General features: G+C 41.0%; 1 protein-coding gene across 1 annotated transcript in view; it reads left to right on the top strand.

The window, feature by feature from the left end:
• The first annotated feature begins 2,376 nt into the window (after positions 1-2,376).
• The window catches only part of USP40 (ubiquitin specific peptidase 40), a 44,481-nt gene continuing 24,191 nt past the window's right edge, over positions 2,377-22,666 (top strand). Inside the window, exons 1-15 of the mRNA XM_075829593.1 lie at positions 2,377-2,464; positions 5,809-6,031; positions 6,613-6,680; positions 8,633-8,743; positions 9,080-9,244; positions 9,710-9,856; positions 11,000-11,143; positions 12,301-12,429; positions 13,884-13,967; positions 14,666-14,776; positions 15,906-16,179; positions 16,266-16,347; positions 18,120-18,291; positions 20,551-20,635; positions 22,361-22,431. Of these exons, the coding sequence (XP_075685708.1) occupies positions 5,830-6,031; positions 6,613-6,680; positions 8,633-8,743; positions 9,080-9,244; positions 9,710-9,856; positions 11,000-11,143; positions 12,301-12,429; positions 13,884-13,967; positions 14,666-14,776; positions 15,906-16,179; positions 16,266-16,347; positions 18,120-18,291; positions 20,551-20,635; positions 22,361-22,431 (1,845 nt within the window). The 5' untranslated portion in view covers positions 2,377-2,464; positions 5,809-5,829. The remainder of the gene's footprint in view (positions 2,465-5,808; positions 6,032-6,612; positions 6,681-8,632; positions 8,744-9,079; positions 9,245-9,709; positions 9,857-10,999; positions 11,144-12,300; positions 12,430-13,883; positions 13,968-14,665; positions 14,777-15,905; positions 16,180-16,265; positions 16,348-18,119; positions 18,292-20,550; positions 20,636-22,360; positions 22,432-22,666) is intronic.

Below are 22,666 nucleotides of genomic sequence, written 5' to 3'. Positions count from 1 at the left end.
ATGCAAAAATAAAAAAGTTATTTGTTCTGTAATACTGAGATAAAAAAAAAACTAAAATCTTAATGGGGTTAAAAGCCTATACTAAAATATGAAAATGTCTATATACCTATGGGAGAATTTCTGAACAGCTTTAGGGGGGATTCACACGAGCGTGTATTCGGTCCGTGCGGGCCGCGTGGTTTTCACGCGGCACGCATGGACCAATACAAGTCTATGGGGCAGTACAGACAGTCCGTGCTTTTTGCGCAGCTTTTGTCTGCTGCGCAAAAAGCGCGACAGGTTCAATAACTCTGCGTATTTCGCGCATCACGCACCCATTGAAGTCAATGGGTGCGTGAAAACCACGCAGGTTGCACGGAAGCACTTCCGTGCGAACTGCGTGTTTGCGCAACAGCTGCCAAAAGGATGAATGTAAACAGAAAAGCACCACGTGCTTTTCTGTTTCCGAACATCCAAACGGAGTGTCTTTGCAATTAGCGAAGCCGGACAAGCGAACCGAACTTCACCGGGTTCGGCCGAACTCGTTTTGGCCGAACCCGGCAAAAAAATTATCGGTACGCGACGTCAGGAGATAGTCACTGTCCATGGTGCTGAAAGAGTTAAACTGTTTCAGCACCATGGACAGTGACTTCCGATCCCAATAAACATGAACCTGGTTAAAAAAAACGAAGTTCTGACTTACTGTTAACTCCTGGCTTCTTCCTCCAGGATGACAATTCAGGCCAAGTGACAGCTCCAGCCAATCACAGGCCAAGCACAGGCTGCAGCGGTCACATGGACTGGCGCGTCATCCAGGGAGGTGGGGCCCGATGTCGAGAGGCGCGTCACCAAGGACGCGTCACCAAGGACGCGTCACCAAGGCAACGGCCGGGAAGTTCTCGGTAAGTACGAACTTTTTCTTTTTTTCAACAGGTTTTTCGATATTGTGTTCGGCATTCACTGTCGAGGGTGCTGAAAGAGTTAGCTCTTTCAGCACCTTGGACAGTGACGGGCGTCGACTAGCCTCATCTCTATGATGGCGGCTGCGCAAAAATCATGCAGCCGCGCATCAGACACGGATGACACACGCAGCTGTCAAATGGTTTTTGCGCGCGCAAAACGCAGCGTTGTTTGCGCGCGCAAAAACGCAACGTTCGTCTGAATCTGCCCTTATGCCTTTCTGGTGTTAAAAAGTTACAAATTATGGCGCACGCCATATTTGCGCAATAATTTGCTGCTTTTTCTTTTATGATAGGGTTAGTGGGTGCATGACCTCCACGTTTGACAAATTTAATTTGTAAATTACAACACAAATTTACGCCTGTTCATAGCAGGAGTAGATATGCATTTTCTGGCGCAAAGATTCGCCAAATTTATTAGGAGGCGCATCATACTCCAGCCTATTTTGGTTTTAGACTGGCATATGAAATGCAACTGTATGTAAATCTCCCCCATAGTGCTCTGGTCTGTGGTGTTTTAGTAGCGTTTTGTGAGTCAATGGCACTGTTAGGGTATGTGCACACACACTAATTACGTCCGGAATTGACGGACGTATTTCGGCCGCAAGTCCCGGACCGAACACAGTGCAAGGAGCCGGGCTCCTACCATCATACTTATGTACGATGCTAGGAGTCCCTGCCTCGCTGCAGGACAACTGTCACGTACTGAAAACATGATTACAGTACGGGACAGTTGTCCTGCAGAGAGGCAGGGACTCCTAGCATCGTACATAAGTATGATGCTAGGAGCCCGGCTCCCTGCACTGTGTTCGGTCCGGTACTTGCGGCCGAAATACGTCCGTCAATTACGGACGTAATTAGTGTGTGTGCACATACCCTTATATGTACATCTCCTGGAAAACCATCTGTACAAAATGCCATGATTTAAAAAAAAAAAAAAACACGGAAAATAAATGCAAAAAATGGCATAAAAAAAACCTGCTTCAAACTGTAGTTTTTTTTTTACATACGTTTTAAAACGCAGGAGCAGAAAACTTGTGTGATGGAAACCTAAGGCTGGCTTCTATTGAAAACAGGTTAAAATCCCTAGCTCAACCATTTATTTTTATTTTTTTGCTGTTTCTATTATTCAGTCACATATTGTCAGGCACTAGCAGTCTGGCCTCCGCTTCTGGTTCGTCCATTGCTGTCCCCCTTATGTCAAACTGTGAATATTTTCCATACAGTCCAGTAAGTATGCAGCAATTCACCAGCATTTCATACGTGCAACCAGGATGTTTTGCAGAAATGATCGTGCTTCTGCTGTGGTCTTTGTACGGTAGCTAATAAAGTTATTTGATACTCTCCATACGGCATGCCGGGATTTGTAGTTCGTTAGACCTTATATCATATTATACTTCTCACGTACTGACTACATTTCCCAGCATCTCTTTTAGATTGACAAAATATACAATAAAGATGGCGGCTCCCAGGTAGCAGATCTACTTCTTGGAATATTTTCTGTCCGCTTGTCGAGTTGCTAGCAGGTAAAAACATCCTCTTTGAAGAGCGGTCAAGCTGTGCATCGGTTCTGTATTGCGATGAAGGGGTTTCTGAATTTGTGTAATAGGCATCTATGTAGGAACATGTAATCGCTGCACTTCCTTTATGTCAGTAGTGATTTGTCAGGGTTTTCTACGGATGACAGCTGGGTCTACTCGTCACTAGATATCTCTTTTATTGAGCATCTTTTCCGTTCAGCATATTGTATCTGTTTTCTTTGTTTATTGTCCAGGAGAGAAAATTATTTGTATCTTATTTAAACGCCATGTAAACCTTTGAGAATTTTTTTTAAAAGAAATAAAACAACATATTAGAGGATTTTAGGCAACTTTTAATTATTTTTGAATACATTTTTTTTACGTTTTTGAGATATAGTTTCTATGTATCTTGGATACGTAGAAACTGTATCTTGCGCTCTAAGCCGAATCTGTCAGGTCAGCGTGGCTGACTACTTCGGTGACAGCGGTTCCTGCGTGTCTCTGTCACGCAGGATACAGCTGTTATCGATCACGTCTAAGTTCATGAACTTACCGGTGGTTCATGATCAATAACATGTCATTTAGAGAGCACCTCAGCCAGTTCGGCTAGGAAAATGAGTGTCCCATGAAAAAGAAGCACACAATTCTCAAATATTCATATGCAAATTGTAATTTTTTTATGAAAAAGTGCAAAACGTCTTTAAAAGTAGATCGTTTACATACAAACAACATATTATGGCCCTCGCTTTATGCACAAGATTGCTAGGCCAGGTTCACACGTAGCATATACACTGCGGATTATCCGTTACAGATTTCATTGCGGAAAATCCGCAGCGTATTACTAGCAGCAAAGTGGATGAGATTCGAACAGATCTCATCCACACGCTGCGTAAAAAACCTTCCAAAAAAACGTTCATAAATTGACCTGCAGTTCAGTGTTTTAATCCGCAGCATGTCAATTTATGCAGTGGAATTGCTGGTTTTCTCCATTGAATTCAATAGGGTAGTAAACCCTGCAGGAAATAGCAGATGTTGCGGGGGTTTTTTTTGCGGCGGAAAAGCTGCGATTCCGGTACAAAAATTGCAACTGAGAAAAGAAAAGGTCTACGCGTACCCAGATCCCTCTGCTCCTGCGTGCAGCCCGGCCTCCGGGGATGACGTTTCATCCCATGTGACTGCTGCAGGTCATCACAGGCTGCAGCGGTCACATGTGATGAAACATCAACCTAGAAGGCTGGGCTGCAGGATGTCAGAGGGATACGTCGCCATGGCTACAGGTAGGTCTAGATTTTTTTACGTGCTGCTTACCGCAGCGGACATTCCGGCCTATAAACTGCACCGCAATTTGGTGTGATTTTTTATTTTTATTTTTTGCCGGAATTTACTACGGCATACAGGGCAGATAGGCTGTGTACTTTTACGCAGAGTATCTTCCCTGTGTGAACATACCCTAATGCTGAGAGAGGAAAGTGCTTTGTCACAAAGTTGCAAGCCACTAATTCTCTAGAATGTCATATGTTCTAGCATTAAAGGGGATGTGCAGCGCCATCTCTTCCATCCGATCTGACATTGAGCGCTGAGAGACACTGCTGCAGATCGGGTGGGACAGTTGCCTATTCTAATTAAGAGGACACGTGCGCCTTACCTGCCGAGTATCAGATGGTTGTCCAGCCAGTAGACCAACTGAGGCCAAGAGAGTGTCCTTTAGGCCTCAGTCAGGCTGGTATATGTCAGTATACTTTTTTTTTTTTTTTTACAGTATGGAATAGCGTAGTAGACCATGATATTCCAGCCTGAGGCATCCCGCCAACAAAGATATACCATGCGGTATACATTTTGTTCTAACATGGGAGCCTATGTGCGGCAGATGCCACTGTATGGCATCCGTCCCAGGTATACGTTAAACATCGGGAATCTCCAGTGAAGTAACTGACAATATATTGGAAGTTATGAAGCTTCCTGCTCAGCATCAAGAAATCGCTCTGTCTGGGGACTCCGGCCCTGGGGAGGCTCCTGACATCACTGTACATATATGGACAGTGACTTCAGGGGCTACCCCAGTGCCATAGTCCCGGCGATGTATCCCACTGTATGCCATACAGTGAGATACGTTGCAGCCTTCTGTCAGAGGTAAACGCTGGGAGTCCTCCTGACGGAAGGCCAAAACGTGATGTGAAGAGGGCCCAAGATTTCCTTTAACTGGAAGTGAGGCGCCCTCCAACCAAACCATGAAATGTATTCCCAGTTCATTTTTCCTCCTCCACCAAATTTTAAAGTTGGCACTTTACATTTGTGCAGGAATTGTTCTCTCTTTTTTTCCTCCAAATTCAGATTTTTCAAGCCTCTGCTGCAAAGCTCTTATTGTATATAATAGGAGCTACTCCGCATGATCTTATGAGAAATCCAGCATCCAGAGTATGTGCCTGTTTTCCACTGTAAGGTTTCTGAACTTTATGCTCTGCAAGCAGCTCCGACATCGGGAATGCCTTGCTGCGCAATCCATCAAAATAAGCCTGTCTTTTATCTTTTCTAAGCTTCTAAATAGAGGATTTAGGTTTGGATCCTGCTCTCTCCTACTGGAGATATCTCTAAGGTCCCATACACACAACCGTAGAATTCGTATGTAATTACGGAAAGCTGTCCGTGTAATTACAGGAAGGTGTCTGTGACGTAAAAAGGCTGCCCAAAAGATAGGACATGTCCTACTTTATATGCGAGCACGGCCCGCAAATGCGGGTGCCCTATGTACACGACCGTAGAATTCATCCGTTATTACGGTCTGTAGTTACAGACCATAATTACGGACCCATTCATTTCTATGGCCAACGGACACCTTCCCGTATATTTACGGAATGTGTCTGGGCCATAGAAAGGCTCTATAAAAAATAGGACGTCCTATTTTTTTATTTTATGGACCGTGCTCCCATACTTTATAATGGGAGCACAGCCCGCAAATACGGACGACTGTCCGCGGCTGCCTGGCTGTAGCCGTAATTCCGGACAGGGATTACGGTCATGTGCATGGGTTCTAATATTTTCTGTGATGTTTCAGTAGCTCAGAAGAATGGAGTGCAGAAACCCATTGGTTGAATTGGAGAACAGGCCACCAGCTAAAGCCATTCTTTGCAACAGGACAGTGCACAACATCGAACTAAGGCTCAACCAGTGTAAAAGGGTTACATACTTGATAAGATTGAAAAAGACACAGATATGTCAAATGCAACCTATAATCCTACAGTATTGATCCAGCGGAAGAAAAAAACTCCTATGAGGCAGATGTCAATTTCCTCATTGGGGGAAAAAAAATCCTTCCCGACTTACAATTCTTTAACTTTTTTTTGTTGTTGCAGGTTTACACTTCTTGATGAGAGATGTTTGGGGATCTGTTTGAAGAAGATGAAGACTTCTCATTCCTTTCAAACAGAACTACTAGTGGCAGGAAAATAAAATCCAAAGATTCTGAAATACTGGAACCAAGGGGAGAAACCAGACTAAGTGGCCTCAGGAACCAGGGAAGCACCTGTTACCTTAATTCCCTACTGCAGACCTTACTTTTCACTCCAGAATTCCGAGGTACATTCGGATTATTCTATTCCATAAAGGAAAAACTTGATTTGATATTCAACAATCTGATAAGAAAAACAGGGTGGTGGTGGATAAATTGAATTCCCTACAGCTTCCATATTTGACATTCAGCTAACATATATTTATTTTACAACAACCTGTGTGCACTGCTCCATAAGCAGAATACAGGCTGTTATAAATGTCTGTCTGTATTCTGACGCATTCACAGGGAAATGGCAGCAAATTTAAAGTAGACTTCTAATGGTTAAAGGAAAAAGTATGTGTTGGGGTCCCAGAGATCGGAACCCACCGTTTATAAAGTATGCCATCGCTTTTCACTTTATAAGACAGGAGGAATAACCCTTTAATATAAAATCTACCTAATTGGTTATCTGCTCAGATGTTTTGTTCTAGTATTGCAAAATTCCAGATGAACATGCAGTTATGTGCTAGAAACAACTGATAAACTATCGGAATATTTGTTTTAATCGGATGCTAGATTTAGGAATTTTACTGAATTAGAATGACAAAAATGGTTATGGTGGCTGAGCAACTTTAATTCATTGTCGTTGGTATTTGTGTTTCAACAGAAGCCCTTTTTGCCTTGAGCCCTGAAGAGCTTGGCTCTCTAGATGAGAAAGATGTCCCTAATTCCAAGGTATTGTCATTTTCAGATTTGCTTGTAGGGTGTATATGTTCTGTTATTATGGCTATTGGACTGTGTAATAAAACCATACCTGATGCAGAACATCTAAAGTGGAACTCCAAGCTCCTCATTACTAAAGGTCATTTGGCTCAGTAGATATGGGGTCATTACCTGATAATCTTGTTTTTATCTCTAGTGGTTTAGTTAGGCTTTGTTCACATCTGCGTTGGGACTCCTTTCATGGGCTTTGTCAGACCTTTTCGTCAGGGGAATCCATGAACTGAATCCAAACGGAAACCATAGATTTCCGTTTGCATCATCATTCATTTCAATGGTGACGGATCCGGTGCAAATGGTTTCCGTTTGTCACCATTGTGTAAGGGTTCCGTTGTTTTGACTGAATCAACAGCGCAGTCGACTACGGTATATACGGTAGATCATAATCATTCTATCCTTGCTATAAGGGAACTCAACATGCATTGACTTCCTAATAAACTCGTCCTGGGCTTCTACTTATAGACCACATCCAACCTGAGCTGTACTGTAAAGCATAAGGAGGGACAGAGCAGCAGTGTTTCAGAGTATCTCTGACTTCCTTTGCAGCTTAGACCACCAGTTAAATTTTCAATCACTGATCATAACTACATGCTAATGTAGCAGAGCTAAAAAGCGTCTTACACTGAAGAAACTGCACACCTTTGAACAAATTTTTTTTTCTAATAAATCAATGTTTTAATTGACTTTTATTAAAATGCCTCTTTACTTTTTAAGATAGAGCTTCTATGTATCCTGTATACATAGAAGCTATATGGTTCCGTCAAAGCCGATTTAGTCAAGTCATCTTAAATGACGGTTTTGCTGAGATCTGGTCCTGCTTGTCTCTGCCACATAGGATCCAGCTAATAACGATCACATCTAAGTTCTGAACACTCAGGACCTGCTTTCAGCCGAGCCGTCGGCTTGGCTGACCTGACGACTGCGGTTTTGGCAGAACGATACAGCTTCTATGTATACAGGATACATAAAAGCTGTATCTTAAAAGCTAAACGTTTTCTTTAATAAAAAAAGTTAATTAAATTTTTTTTTTAAATCACTTAAGACATTGATTTATTAAAATAGTATTCCCACCTCCGTCATTTATGATGGGATTTATGGCATCCACTGCGCTCCGGCCACTGTCTGACGAGGTGGCCAGTTTTTCCGGAAACAGCCGAGTGCGTTTTACTGCGTCCAAAACTCCCATTGTGACACAAACAGCGCAGCTTTCCATAACTCCTGTTTTTCTTCTACGGGATTTCTGGAAACAGTGTAACAAAATTTTGCTCGACTGTTTCCGGAAAACCCGGCCACCTCGTCGGACAGTGGCCGAAGCCCTATGGCAGAAGGTAGGTAGGTCAAGGGGCTCTGTTCTAGAGTTAGGTGTGGGTTCCAGAGGTGTATTCTGTGGATATGCCATAAATGTCCAAGATGGGTATATCCCTTTAAGCTATATTAAAAGACCTAATGTTATAATCTTTCTTTAACTCCCACACAGTTTGAATGGAGCAGCAGCGCGCCTTCTCGATCGCTGCTCCATTCAAACTATTCCTCTCCGCGGTCATGCGGGTGGGGAGGAATGGGGAGCTTGGAAACCTCTTCTAGTGATTAGTGGGGACCTCGTCGATCAAAGTTTTATCACCTATCATATGAATTGGCAAAAAATTTGATCCATGAAAAACCTCTCAAAGAGGAAGAGATTGCCTGTTGACAGCTACCGCTAACATTTGCATGGTACTTCCTTGCAAGATCACAACTTTAACTGCATTTAGTCAGGCTAACTTGTAAAATTGCAAGACCATAGAAGACGACTGCTACACATGTCTGGAAGTGGAAACAGAAATAAAACCTACATTTTACATGTTAATTAAATTCAGTCTGCCAGTTTTACCATGATTCCTGGTTTTCCACTTTTTGTTCTTTTGCAGGTTCGAATCATTCCATTGCAGTTACAGCGATTGTTTGCACAACTCCTCCTAGTGGATCAGCAGGCTGCATCAACATCCGACCTTACAAGCAGCTTTGGCTGGGATAATGAGGTCGGCTTGCCTATATCTATTAATTTTAGTATTAATTTCTTTCAAATGGAAGTCTATATCATTTTTTTAAATAAATGGAAATCTGGTGGGTTTCTATTTTTACTTAAAAAATGGAAACATTTCTAATTCAGTGTCCATCATAGGCACCAAAGGCAATGTATAATGCTGGAATCCCATTTTCCTTTCAATTACTGGCATTCATGTTTACTTATATACAAGTTTGGCACATAAGATCCTTATTTTGATCTTGTGTTACATTTGGGAGATTTCCGCTTTTTCAGCTTCTTAAAGTAAACTCCACTTATTTATCTTTGTTTTATTCCTTGACTCTTGCAGGAAACTGGCCAGCATGATGTCCAGGAGTTAAACCGCATTTTGTTTAGTGCCTTGGAAAGCTCTCTGGAGGGCACTTCTGGCCATGATCTCATCAAGAACCTATATCATGGAACAATTGTTAACCGTATCCAGTGCCATGAATGTGGACATGTCAGTGAGAGGCAGGTGAGGTCACTACATCCAAGCTTGCCTGTCAACAAAATGTTACTGCTAAAAACGAAGCGCGGGCAGGCTTCATTCTGACTGATGAATGAGAATTTTCTTTTCAAGATATTACTAATTGATGAGGTTAATTATACACAAGTATTAGTACATAATATATGTAGAGAGTGCCTGTCACCTTCCAATATCATAATGCTTAATTAGTCACTAGCATCATCCTAAGGCTATGTTCACACCTACATTTCGGTTGCAGTTGTTCTGCTCCGTCATTAGTTATTTTCTGTCAGGACTCTGCGCTATTCTATCCAGTAAAAAAACATGGCTAGCTGACAGAAACTGATGGACCTATTATAGGTCGTTGGGAGTAAAAAAAAAAAATGGATTATGACGGATGAGAGTATGGTTAAATAAAGTTACAATGTTGCTCTTCAATGATGGCTCAATTGTTCCATTTCTACCTACATACAGGAAGATTTCCTTGATCTTACAGTAGCTGTGAAGGACATGGGCAGTTTAGAGGAGTCTTTATGCAGCATGTATGTGGAAGAAGAAATGTTTGACGGAGACAACCTGTACCGCTGTGGAGCATGTGACAAACTTGTCACTGCTGCTAAGGTACCTGTATCCATTTGCTCTCTTCATATTAAAGGGAACCTGTTACAACAATTTAAATGGGTATTCCCAACCACAGGCTATGCCATAAATGTCTGATAGATACAGGTCCCATCTATGGAACCCACATCTATTTCTAGAACATGGGCCCCCTGACCCTCATCCTACCTTCTTTCGCTGGGCTCCGGCCACTGGGTTATGACATGTCTGGGTTTTTTCCCAGGAACAGCCAAATGCGTTTTCCTACGCTGTTTCCAGAACTCCCAGGGAAGCGAACTGCGCTTTTTCCGTAGCTCTAGAGTTCTGGAAACTGCATACCTCACTCTGCTAAGCTGTTTCCATAACTCCCATTCACTTTTATGGGAGTTATTTAAACCATGTAGCTCATCAAGACTGGCTGTTTACATAGTCCTGGCCACCTCCTAACTCCGTGGCCAGAGCCCAGCAGGAGAAGGTAGGATGGGGGTCAGGGGATCCTATTCTAGAGATGGAGGTCGGACCTGCGTCAATTGGATATTTATGGCATATCATGTGGATATGCCATAAATGTCCGGGATGGGAATACCCCTTTAAGAATTTGCTTCCACTAAACAGCCTCTTAAAATGATTATCAGAGGTCAAGAAAATATGTCAGGCCTTTTAAAAACAGAAATATTTCTTTTTAGCGGTGCCATGGAAGGACATGTGCGCTTTAAATTACATCTTTCATGAGACAAATGCACATACTAAATCTAAACGATTGTCCATAATAAATGAAATAGCTGCATAGTTTACATACTTTGGTTACTTGGCAAGCTGTACATTGCTTCTCACTGTATTTATTGAATCTGTCAGCAGTGCAGTGAGCCATGAGGGAATCTCAGCCTATTAAATTGCTATCAAACTATTATTTGTGTAGGGCAGTCAAGTGCTGTGCCTTGCCTACATGACTTATGCAGCTAGTCGGCAGGAGCAGCTCTCACTAGTTTATGCCTTTATGGTCAAGTTCCTGGACTTAAAAGTAAATTTGTCTCATGTAAAACTGCTGTTCTCATCATAATAAAATTATCATGAAGTTGAACGTCTTGGCGTTGTCTAGAAGTTTACAGTGAGGAGTTCCTAGTGTGCTTATAAAAATGTAACATAACTGATTTTTTTTTTCTACAGTCTGCCAAACTGGCAAAATTACCGCCCTTCCTTACAATTTCTCTTCTGAGGTTCAACTTCGACTTCACAAAGTGTGAGCGGTATAAAGAGACCTCACGATACACCTTCCCTACACGCCTCAACATCCGCCCATTTTGTGAGCAGGTTTGAGAGGGCTTCTCTATTTATTTTAAATTTTGTTTTATAAAAATCTGTGTTCAAGCACTTGTGCGTACTTTTATAACATTGCCTGTTGAACCTTCTTTAGCATAAATTTTTTGATTGGCTGAAATACTGTTAGTTTGTTAGACATTCCACTATGTAAATTAGTTACTATTAAATATATACTCCAACGTTTATGGCATATCCCCATAGGTAGGACCTGCACCTAACTGGAGAACTGGGATCCCTCGACCCCCGTCCCATTTTGGTGAGGTGGCCGCAGCATCCTGGTTGAGAATGAATGCTCAGCTGCTTCCATTACTCCCAAAGAAGTGAAAGGAGAGAGATGTGCACATGTGCAGCCAACCTGTCCATTCATTCTCTGCCTGGATGTGGAAAAGATCCCCCGTTCTCCAGATATCCCATATCTGGGACCTGCACCTGTCAGGCATTAGTAGCAAATCCTGAGGACATGCTATAAATGTCACAGTGGAAAATACACCGTTAAATTAATGATATCTTTAGGGTCACCCGCACCTGTTTTTAGAACAGTTGTCCCTTGATCCCCGTCCCAACTGGAGAGGCAGCCATTGCATCCAGGCAGAGAATGAATTGAGAGGTTGGCTGCACATGTGCGCGGCCGTCTTTATTCACTTTTATGGGAGTTAGAGGGGTTGTCCGGGCACAGACAATTGATGACCTATTTACAGGATAGATAATCCGTATATGATCGGTGGGGGTCCGAGACCCGGACCCCGCACCGATCAGCAGCTCCTTTGTTAGGCCCCCAGGCTGCCATAACAACCATTGTAACTGGCCGATCATGCAGTGGGGGGGGGGGGTGTGATGGCTTTTTTTGAGGGGGGCGCCCCCTGATTCTAACACTTGCTGAGGTCACGATTGACCGCGTCATTTAAGGTGTTAAACAGGCGGAATCAAAGTGATCTTTGATTCCGCCCGTTGCAGTGAGGTGTCGGCTGTGTTATACAGCCGTCACCCGCTGTGTATGGAGCGCGCTCAGCTCGTGAGCGCACTCCATACTTCTCCTTAACCCTTATCACGTACAGTTACATGATAAGGGGTTAAGGAGTATGCTCATATTGTGCTTGCTTATGTATTCTGTTTGCATTGTTATCCACTGCCTCTCTTCTCCCTTTTAGAATCACTTGGAGGATACAGTGCAAATATATGAGTTATTTTCAGTTATCATACACAAGGGAGGATGTTATGGAGGTCATTATCATGTATACATCTGGGACGTAGATGAACTGGGACACTGGAATTGTCAGGTAACTATGACCATCACTGGTTGTAAACCAATTACAGGTAAGGGTTTATTCCAACTTTTTCTTGAAGCTAGCCGAAGACATTAGGTTGTCGTCAGATCACATAGAAATGAGTGGAATCTTCTGAATATCTTGTTGCCAATTGATTTTAATTATGGCTGATCTTGTGCTTCTCATCTCCGTGGGGGGGGGGGGGGGGGAGTGTCTGGCAGCTTTGTATTAGGCCTGCGCAAAAGGCACTTGACAGCTCCGTGTGTCATCTGTGTATGATGCGCGGCTGCGTGATTTTCGCGCAGCCGCCATCATAGAGATGAGGCTAGTCGACGCCAGTCACTGTCCAAGGTGCTGAAAGAGCTAACTGATCGGCAGTAACTCTTTCAGCACCCTCGACAGTGAATGCCGATCACAATATACACCAACCTGTGAATAAAAAAAGACGTTCAAACTTACCATGAACTGCCTGCTTCCTCCAGTCCGGTCTCCCGGCCGTTGCCTTGGTGACGCGTTCCTCTCTTGTCATCCGGCCCCACCTCCCAGGATGACGCGGCAGTCCATGAGACCGCTGCAGCCTGTGATTGGCTGCAGCCTGTGCTTGGCCTGTGATTGGCTGCAGCTGTCACTTGGACTTAATTGTCATCCCGGGAGGTCGGACTGGAGGAAGGAGCCGGGACTTATCGGTAAGTCCGAACTTCTGTTTTTTTTTTACACGTATATGTATATTGTGATCGAAAGTCACTGTCCGTGGTGCTGAAACAGTTTAAGTCTTTCAGCACCGTGGGCAGTGACTGTCTCCTGACGTCGCGTACCCGAACATTTTTTGCCGGGTTCGGTCAAAACGAGTTCGGCCGAACCCGGTGAAGTTCGGTGCGCTCATCTCTAATTTGACACTCCGTTTGGATGTTTGTAAACAGAAAAGCACGTGGTGCTTTTCTGTTTACATTCATCCTTTTGACAGCTCTTGCGCGAATCACGCAGTTCGCACGGAAGTGCTTCCGTGCGGCATGCGTGGTTTTCACGCACCCATTGACTTCAATGGGTGCGTGGATGCGCGAAAAACGCACGATTATAGAACATGTCGTGAGTTTTACGCAACGCACTCACGCTGCGCAAAATTCACGCATCGTCTAAACTGCCCCATAGAGTAATATAGGTGCGTACGACACGCGTGAAAAGCACGCGCGTCGTACGCGCGTATATTACGCTCGTGTAAATGAGGCCTTAAACTAACATGCACTGATGGCCTAGCCAAACGTATATATTAATGGAGCAGTCGTTGGTGAAAGTCCTCACCTGAACCTGGTCAGCTTTGTAAAGTTACCGTCCTCCGGATTTTGTTATTTTAATGCATCTCTACATTGCTCCTTTTGTCAATTAGGATTAAAATATATAATAAATAAAATAAGAGAGCTACATGTCTTTATTACTTGGTTTGAATTTTCCCATTGATTTCTATACAGGAAGAAAAGAAAACCCGAGGAGTAGGAGACATAGGGGATGAACAGGACTGTCCTGCTGTGATCCTTGCTGCCATTATTGCAGAGGTACTTAAACTAACATAAGACGGGAAACAGTAATATGTACATTATTTACTAAGTATGTAAAAAAACAAACTAAAACAGTTTTATATTTAAAGGAACACTCCAGGCTAAATTGATAGTTATGTGTTGTGCCCAGTGCAAGGCCTGATTTGGAGGTGCACAGATTTCAAAGAACACCAAAGAGATTCCCTGTGTAATGCACTGCCCCCTCAGGACCTGTAATATGCATAACACATCAGTTTTGTCCAAAGGAGAGTTTCTTTACTTTTAATAAAAATTTGTTAAAACCGCATTACACTTAAAATGACATTACATTTTGAGCGTTTTCTCTCTTTTGCTTTTTGTTTTTAAATGTGTTTTTCCACATAAAAAAGAAAATTAAAATGTTCCAGTTATCAATAGGTTGACACTTCCTGTTTTCAGTACCTCACTTGTCATCTTTGCTGTATAGACTGGGACAGAATGAGCAGAGTCATGTCATTATCATTAGTTATTGACCATTCTATTGTACTCCTGGAGGCCTAGAAAAGCAAGAATAGTAACATCATACACACAGATGATGATGATGATGATAATAATAAGGTGTTTGCAATTAAAAAATATTGTTAGGGATTTCTTTGGGCCTGAAGGAAATTTTTGATGTACTCATTACGAACCTAAAAACATGCAAACCTTGATACAAAGTCTTCTTCTATTCTTAGGCTGGTGTTGATAAAATGGTTCCCATTGATCAAATGAGTCAAAAGCTGCTGGAGCACACCGGATCTTCGTGGAACAAGGCTTATAGGAAGCAGCATGGAGCCCTCCATAAGGTACGAGCTTATAACCGTCAGGGTGTAGGCACAGTGGACCCTTTGTAGGTTCGATACATCAATTTGTATTTCTACTAAATAAATATGATCGTTATATAGACACTTCTCGGTTTTGGTCTACAGGTTGCTTCAAAAATTTCTATACAAAGGTGATTGTGGGTCTCATGGCTGCCAGGTTTCTGAATTAGTTCCCAGATCTCGGCCCACTCGGTTTTCAGTTGTGGGGGCACTTGAAGACCATAGTACACCAGTAACAGTGTGTGTTCTGACATGTACATTTTTGCACTTTTTTGCGGCAATTTTCACAAAAATGCTGTGATTTTGCAAAACATGGACACTTTTGCTGGATGAAAAAGGAATTCCCTAATAGAATGCAATTAAGCACGTAACTTTAGATATGTTAACGTCAGTTCCATAAGTGGAAGAGAAGCATTAAATTGTTTTCAATGGAATGGCATCCATGTAGAGCATAATTGGCAATAAAAAAAGTTTGAATCACCCTGTATATTCAAAACACAATATTACATGTACATGGTTTTATACTCTGCATTTGTGGGAAGACGTATCTGTGGTACACTGTGTGTGGTACACTGCTAAGATTGCGCAGGTTGGCTTTACATACTACAATTTTATGTGTCAGCATTTTACCCACAGTAATTTTTGCTAGATAGTATTAAAATGATTTTAAGTATTTGAAGTTTATGGAAATTACTATAATTGAAAGTAGCCTTACATGTTACAATGTTGTGCATCATAGCCCCAGCCTCATTTATAGCGTTTTTTGCCCCTCTTTATAATAAACGGTTATAGAATGTAATTTAAAGTAAAAACTCCTTTACGCTGTCATCGAATGTAAAGGAGCGACACTTTTTTATATAATAAAGAACGAATGATTCTGTATCTGCAAATGAAGACGGTACAAAGACTACTGTGTATTAAAGGGAAAACCCCCTCTATGATGTCCATATGCCTTAATAAGGCATATGGACAGTGTTGTCCTAATGGGACAACCCTTTTAACCCAAAAAATTGAGAATCACTTTAAAGGAAACTTTGATAAACCTATCCCTTTTAGAAGTTGTAATTTACTGAGTATATTGTTTGCTAAATAAGCTATCTTTTATTTGTAGTTCCTGCAGAACCATGCCTCAGTTTTTCAGTTAAGTTCAGACGGTTCTTTTGTGGGCTTGGCACATTTCGTGAACGGCACTGATCCACAATGCTGCAAGCCAAATAATACAGAAAAAATGGCAGCACCACAAAGAAGTTCTAGTCATTGGTTTGACTTCAATGACTCTACAGTGCAGTGCATCCAGGAAAAGGACATTGAAAAACAGTTCCAGGGAAAAGAAAGTGCGTATATGCTCTTCTACCGCAAAAGTCAACTGAAAAGATCACAGGAAGGTAATACTATGTGGGACATGTTATCTGCCCTCTCATGTCGTATCATACAAGTGATGTATATAATACAAATATATTTTTATTTACAGCTAGAGGCAATGCTCGGTCTGGAGTCCCTGAATACCTCCTACAACAGATGGATCAAGCTACTGAGGATCTTCAGTGGAAAAGGCATGTTTATATTTCCACTTCATTGATTTCACTCCATTATCATCCTTTGTTAACAATCCTCTTCATGTGTATTTATGTGTAGCTATAGCTATGTATACATCAATCTTTCCAGATGCATACATTGATCAATCAATCACATACACAATGATGATATGTTATTAGTACATTATATAAGTCTGCTTCCACTCTGCTCTCTTACATTTATATTTTTTAAATAGTAAATAGCGCAGTGATGATGACAAAATAATGCAACATTTAAGACCTAATTGATAAAATCCAGGAGTATTTTTTTTGAAAGACTATTTCCACCCTGAAAAACTTTTTTCTTTTATTGTTTCAATACATCTAAAATGAAAAAAAGCAGCAACAGTGCAAATCGTCTTAATTGAAAAGTTTTTATAGTATTGTGTCTGCAGCTTTAATATAGGCCTATATGTTTCCATGGTAACAGACTGCAAACAAACCCTGTGTAGTCTGATGCTGCTGTCACACTCCCTTCCATCTCTCCCCTAGCTTTTGCTTACCTACCAAATGTATTTTAGTAAGAATGAAGAGACCAATAGAAGGGAGTTTGACTGGAAGATCAGACTACACAGGGTTTGTTTGTTGTCTGTTACCATGGAAACATGTAGGTCTTTAAAGGAGCTGTAGGCACAAAACTATAGATTTATTTTTTAGTTAAGACTGTTTAGTAAGTTGCCTAATTTTTGCTATTAGATGTATCGGAACAAAAAATTGAATTGGTTATGGTGGTGGACCACCTTCTAAGCTGGTTGATGCTGACGTGCTCTTGTTTTATCGTAATGTTACGCAATTAATTCATAAGACCTCATGTACACAACCTAGCACAGATCTGTGTGGCATGAATCCTTATACATCTACGATCGTACCTTGTGCCTTTGATTTTATAGAGGCACATAGTGTTTTTTTCTCACATATTGTGCATAAATCAATGACAATTCAATTTGTGATTATGATCCATCGCATGCTGCATTGCTTCTAGCGAACAATACAGTCCCTCACAAAGGCAGAATTTTTGTTCTGATAAATCACTTTTATATATTTTTATTCTTATTAGTTTTAGAAAAGTACATTTTATTTTGTATCAGATGGTGCTTTACGTTAAAGGGGTTGTTTCATGTAGCGGCGGGGAAACATTGTTGTACATAGCTGCCTTTCAAATGAATGGCTGTTCATGTAATTCATAAATGGACTGTGTCAACTGGAGCGGTTCTCCATACTGGCTAATAGACCGAGGGGGCCTCCCCCATGACCCCTGTGTGCCCTAATAGGACATGAGACCGATTCTAAAGAAATAGATAATTGAGTTATTAAAGCTGAACTGGAAAACAAAATGTTCTTCAAAATTCTACTTCTGATTATTTTCAAGCAAATATATTCGACACTCAAGTCCAAGTGTTATTTTCAACTTATTTCAGATTTTGTTATATCAGTTTAGAAATAGTTTTGTTTTTTTTGTCATATTTCCTAAGACTCTGTTCACATCTGTGTTGTAGGCCCCATTCGGAGTCTCCATCACAGATTCCGTAAAATTTGGTGGAACAAACAACTGACACTTCAGTGGAATCCGTCAGATACCATTGTAAGTCAGCGGAGTCCTCTGGTCGCCACTGTCATCCATTGTGTAATGGATCTGACAATGTGTTGTGGTTTCCGTAATAAACGTAAAACACACCGCAGGTGCGAACAGAACCTTCTAAATTCATACTATACATAAAAAGTGTATTTGATAACATTTTCTATCCATTTAGATTGGAGTCTGACAGAAAAGCCAATTGCATGAACCTGCGCCTCCACTTGTCATCTTGCTACCGTTTGGATAATGGCGCTCTTCACCCAGTGACTTCCCTGGGAGATAGCACTCTCGAAATTAGCGTGGACCGGCGAGGCACTGTGGGGGACTTGAGGCAAACTATTTTCCAGGTGATATTGTCACTATACATTACTTCTTTATGTGGGATTGTATCTATTCAAGATTTTAATTTCTATCTACTTCCTTATGCTTTATTCCGTGTGTGTGTTGTTTTCTTTGTTTTTTTTTAGTATTCTGCTCCCTTCACATGTTTTTGTTGTATATCACTTGATAAAGCAATCATTAGGTCACAACGGGTCTGATGAATCATACGCCGGATCGTTCTTACAAATGATCTGACAATAGCGAATGATCGGCTGTTCTTGCCCAATCATGCCATACACATCTAGTTTGGCAGAAAATAGTCTGCCGTCAGCCATGGCAAGTGATCATTCACCTATCATTTTAGAACAGCCGTTGGCCGAAATGGTGAAAATCAGCCATTTCAGCCGACTATAATCTTGTGTATGGTCAACTTTAATAATAGATTTGAAGGGCTCTTTTTACTTTTCAGGGGCTGCCTGTGGCTGGCAGTCTTCTATCAGAGGTGATGCAAACATTTCAGTTTATGAATAAAACAAAAGGGAGCTCTTGGAAGGGCAACGATCAGCTGATGAACAAGCAAACGCTCTTTCATCGGCTGATCTTGTTTACGCAGCAATAAATGTTATCGTTGTCAGCAGCACATCTCCCATACATTCGCTGTCTCGTTGATCGGCGCTCGTTTTCACGGCACATATCAGGCCTCGTAATGGGACCCTAAGACTCTTGCTGGTCTTGAAAGCATTAGAAATGTTATGTAGATGTTAGAAAAAAAATTGATGAGCTAAAAAAAAAGAAAATAATTATTGTTGGATTTTGTCTGGGGTTTCCTTTAGGCTGGGTTAATACACGCTGTGGAGGATAAAGTCCGCAGAGAAATCTTTTGAAAATCCATGGTAAATCTGCATGTATTAACATGTGGATTTTTCCACAGAATTGCAGTGAATTTAAGCTCTTACAATATAGTAGGTAAAATCGGTGGCAAATTGGAACAAATCCGTGACCGAATAGAATCTACTCTGTGCTCTGGAATCCGCAGGTTTTTTTTTATTACATTCATTGTACTGCACATTTTCTGTGCAGAATCAGCAACAAATACATAACTTGTGTACATGGCCTTATACTGCAGGATGTTGTCAGGAGCTTCCCCCTCTGTATTTGTGTGTCTTTTTCTTCTTTTTTTGTTTTGTTATTTGGCATAAAGCGACTTTTCCTCTCCTTGAAAGTTTTGGATATTTCATTCAATTTTATTTTATTTTTTTGTTTAGTGTCGGTGCAGGGTTGAGTCTAATTTAAGAACAGATGTTTGTTCCTCACTAGAAAAAGTGTTTATAAAAGGGTGTGTGGCTTAGTACAGAAGGGGGCATGGCCTAATATGAGTCAAAATGTGCCAAATTGCAGCAAACGAAAGCTCCGTCAACGAAGAGTTGGTATAAGAAAGAGAAAAGTGGCAAGCATGGTACGCCAAATTTATCATACAACATGCGCCACTGTGATTAATTTGGAGAATCTTCAGACTGCCTGGTCTAAGTTTATGCTGTCTAAATCTCAGACAGTTTAGTAAATCTGTCCCATTGCAGTTGCTCATTTTTTTAGTTTTAGAAAATGTCCCAGCGGTGGCCGTATTAGATACACCTCTTTCCTTTTATCGTCTGTGAAGACAGTACAGCAGAGTGTGTGTGCTTAATGGCTGCTACAAAGAGTGGGAGTTAGTTGACAGAGAAATGTCAGACTATTACAGTCTCCAGGTAGTGGTGACCAACACACCCCTCCGCCAGAGACCAGAGAGTGGCAAAGGAGATGCATACAGAGGCAAATATGAGTGGGTATAGTGTTGCTAACCTGCCTTATCTAGGCCCCCAGCAGTGCAGTACAGCTGACATTAAGTCTCCCACCCTCTGCTGAACCTGTCCCAGTCTACAGTGCAAAGCTCATAAGTCCCTGTTGTGTGTGTGTGTGTGTGTGTGTGTGTTCTAGTGGCCAATGTTAAAAATATATTTCAAGATATTTTTTTTATGAGGATAGTGACATGAAAATACATAAAAAAATGTTTATAATAAAAACCTTATTTAAATATCATTTTCTGATAAATTTCCTTTAATATTTCCATTATGTATATATGACCAATGAATACTGCAGTGCTGTACACAGATTGTATCGCTCACATCTGTCTTTAATCAGGATAAAGTTATAATACATGCACACATACATACTAGGGACCAACTGACTTACCAATATTAATATTATGTATAGAATTTGTTTTACTCTTGTATTAACCTTTGTTACAGCTGTTGGATCCATCAATAGAAGGACATGTTCTGAGTATTGCAAAGCTTCTGCCTGCAGGGTTACATGTTTTCCAGGACCTATGTGGTGAGTGTGAGACATTTCTGCGGTTTCTGGAAAATAGATAATATATTATGTATATCCTCTACATTTGGGTATAATAAAGAATTCTCATGAATGCCAGGTAGACCTTTTTAGTTAGAAGATGACCCACTCTGTTTATTCGCTTGGGGTGCTTGAGTAGGTTACCCAACCTAGATTGTGTGTGTGTGTGTGTGTGTGTGTGTGTATGTATATGTTTATATAATATATATATATATATATATACACACACCAGCAGAGAGAAGCAGCAGCACTCGGTTCCAAGCACAAAATCCTGTAGTAAAGGGTGCCAGCAAGTAGTCTCGATCCAAAGACCATACAGATATCCAAGAAATAAATCCTGCAGCACTCCAGTAGTCAAGATGAAAAAAGTGTAGTTTTATTGTGCCAACATGGCAGGTGCTACGTTTCTGTCCCACACTAGGACCCTTTTCATGATTGAAAAAGGTCCTAGTGTGGGACAGAAACGACTACACTTTTTTCATCTTGACTACTGGAGTGCTGCAGGATTTATTTCTTGGATAGATAGTATGTATATATATGTGTATGTATATATATATATAATATATTGAAGAAAGTCCCACAGTGCTCCGTGTTAGTGGGTGTATGTATATATATATATATATATATATATAACACGGAGCGCTGTGGGACTTTCTTCAAAATAAATATATATATTGCAATCCACAGTGTAGTGCAATTTCTTTTATTAGAATATATTTAGAATCTATCGGACAATTCAAGCATATAGGCAGGGGCAGGCATACCATTGGTGCAACCTGTGCAGGTGCACAGGGGCCCAGTAGGTAAGGGGGCCCGCTTTCACCTTAAAGCACCCCTCATCTGTCTATTAGATTGCATATAAATGCCTGAGTTAATAGATTTGTTAACAATTAAAGAGACATAGACATGGATTTCTAGAGAGATATATGATGAGATATTGGAGAGCAAGGGTCCCATATTCTGTACTTGCACAGGGGCCCTCCGCTGTCCACCCCTGCATATAGGGTAAACTTTTTTTAGTCGTCTGACCATCAGATCATCCTAATGTCACACCAGAAAGCTCAGTTAAGTAGCGCAATCTCTGGATGTGGGTGTTCCCGCTAATAATTTCCAGCGCTGGTAAACCTGAGCTTTACCCTATATGCTTGGATTGTCCAATACGTTGTAAATATATTCTAATAAAAGACATTAAACTACGGAGTGCAGACTTTTCATATATGTACGGGTAGGTCCTTTTGACTTCATATTTGAGAGAATGTACAGTATGTCTCCAGGTTGGTTTATTGCACTTGTTGATGATGGTATTTAGAAATGGTATTTAGAAACATATGTATGAAGCAAGTACCGTAATATGATGTGTGAGTGTTCTGCAAGGCCTAGCAGCATCAATACTGAGCTTATTGTACATTGAGTGGCGGTACACTATTATAGTTTAGTGTTTGACGCCATCCTCATAATGTTTTATTTGTGTGGTTTTTAAAAAAAAAAAAAAAATTTTTGTTTTTAACTTTTAACATCTTCTACATCCATCTTTTTGGTGCACACATTTATTTGGGAGACCGTAGGATTATTTTCACAATTCCATGGATTTTTCTGATTTCCCTTATCCAACCTCCTCTTTAAAAAAGTATCTGAGAAAAAATGTACATCGGCCAATTCTGCATAATAAGCAAATCCCATTCCTTTTATGTTTTATAATTTTTCTAGATGCTGGGCAGAATCTTTTGAGTGTAGAAGTACATGATGGATGTGATATATTTGTTTGGGATGGAAAGCAGGTAAGGCACAGCTTAAAATTTTATTTGTCTGGGAAATGGGCAGCTCATCTATAGACGCAAGAAGTGGATAAGGCACCGAATGCACTGGTATGAAAGTTTCTGTTATACATAGAAACCATATAATAATTAGTCGTTATAGCAACGGCTCTCAAATTATCTTATATAATGGAAATTTATTATGTGTGATGTATTTAAGACCGTTTGATAGCCGGTTACTATAACTCAAAATTTTACT

The sequence above is a fragment of the Rhinoderma darwinii genome, chromosome 6 (genome assembly GCF_050947455.1).
Source record: "Rhinoderma darwinii isolate aRhiDar2 chromosome 6, aRhiDar2.hap1, whole genome shotgun sequence".
NCBI classification, from domain to species: Eukaryota; Metazoa; Chordata; class Amphibia; order Anura; family Rhinodermatidae; genus Rhinoderma; species Rhinoderma darwinii.
Note: the sequence above shows the minus strand (reverse complement) of the source record. Positions and strands in the feature narration are given on the sequence as shown.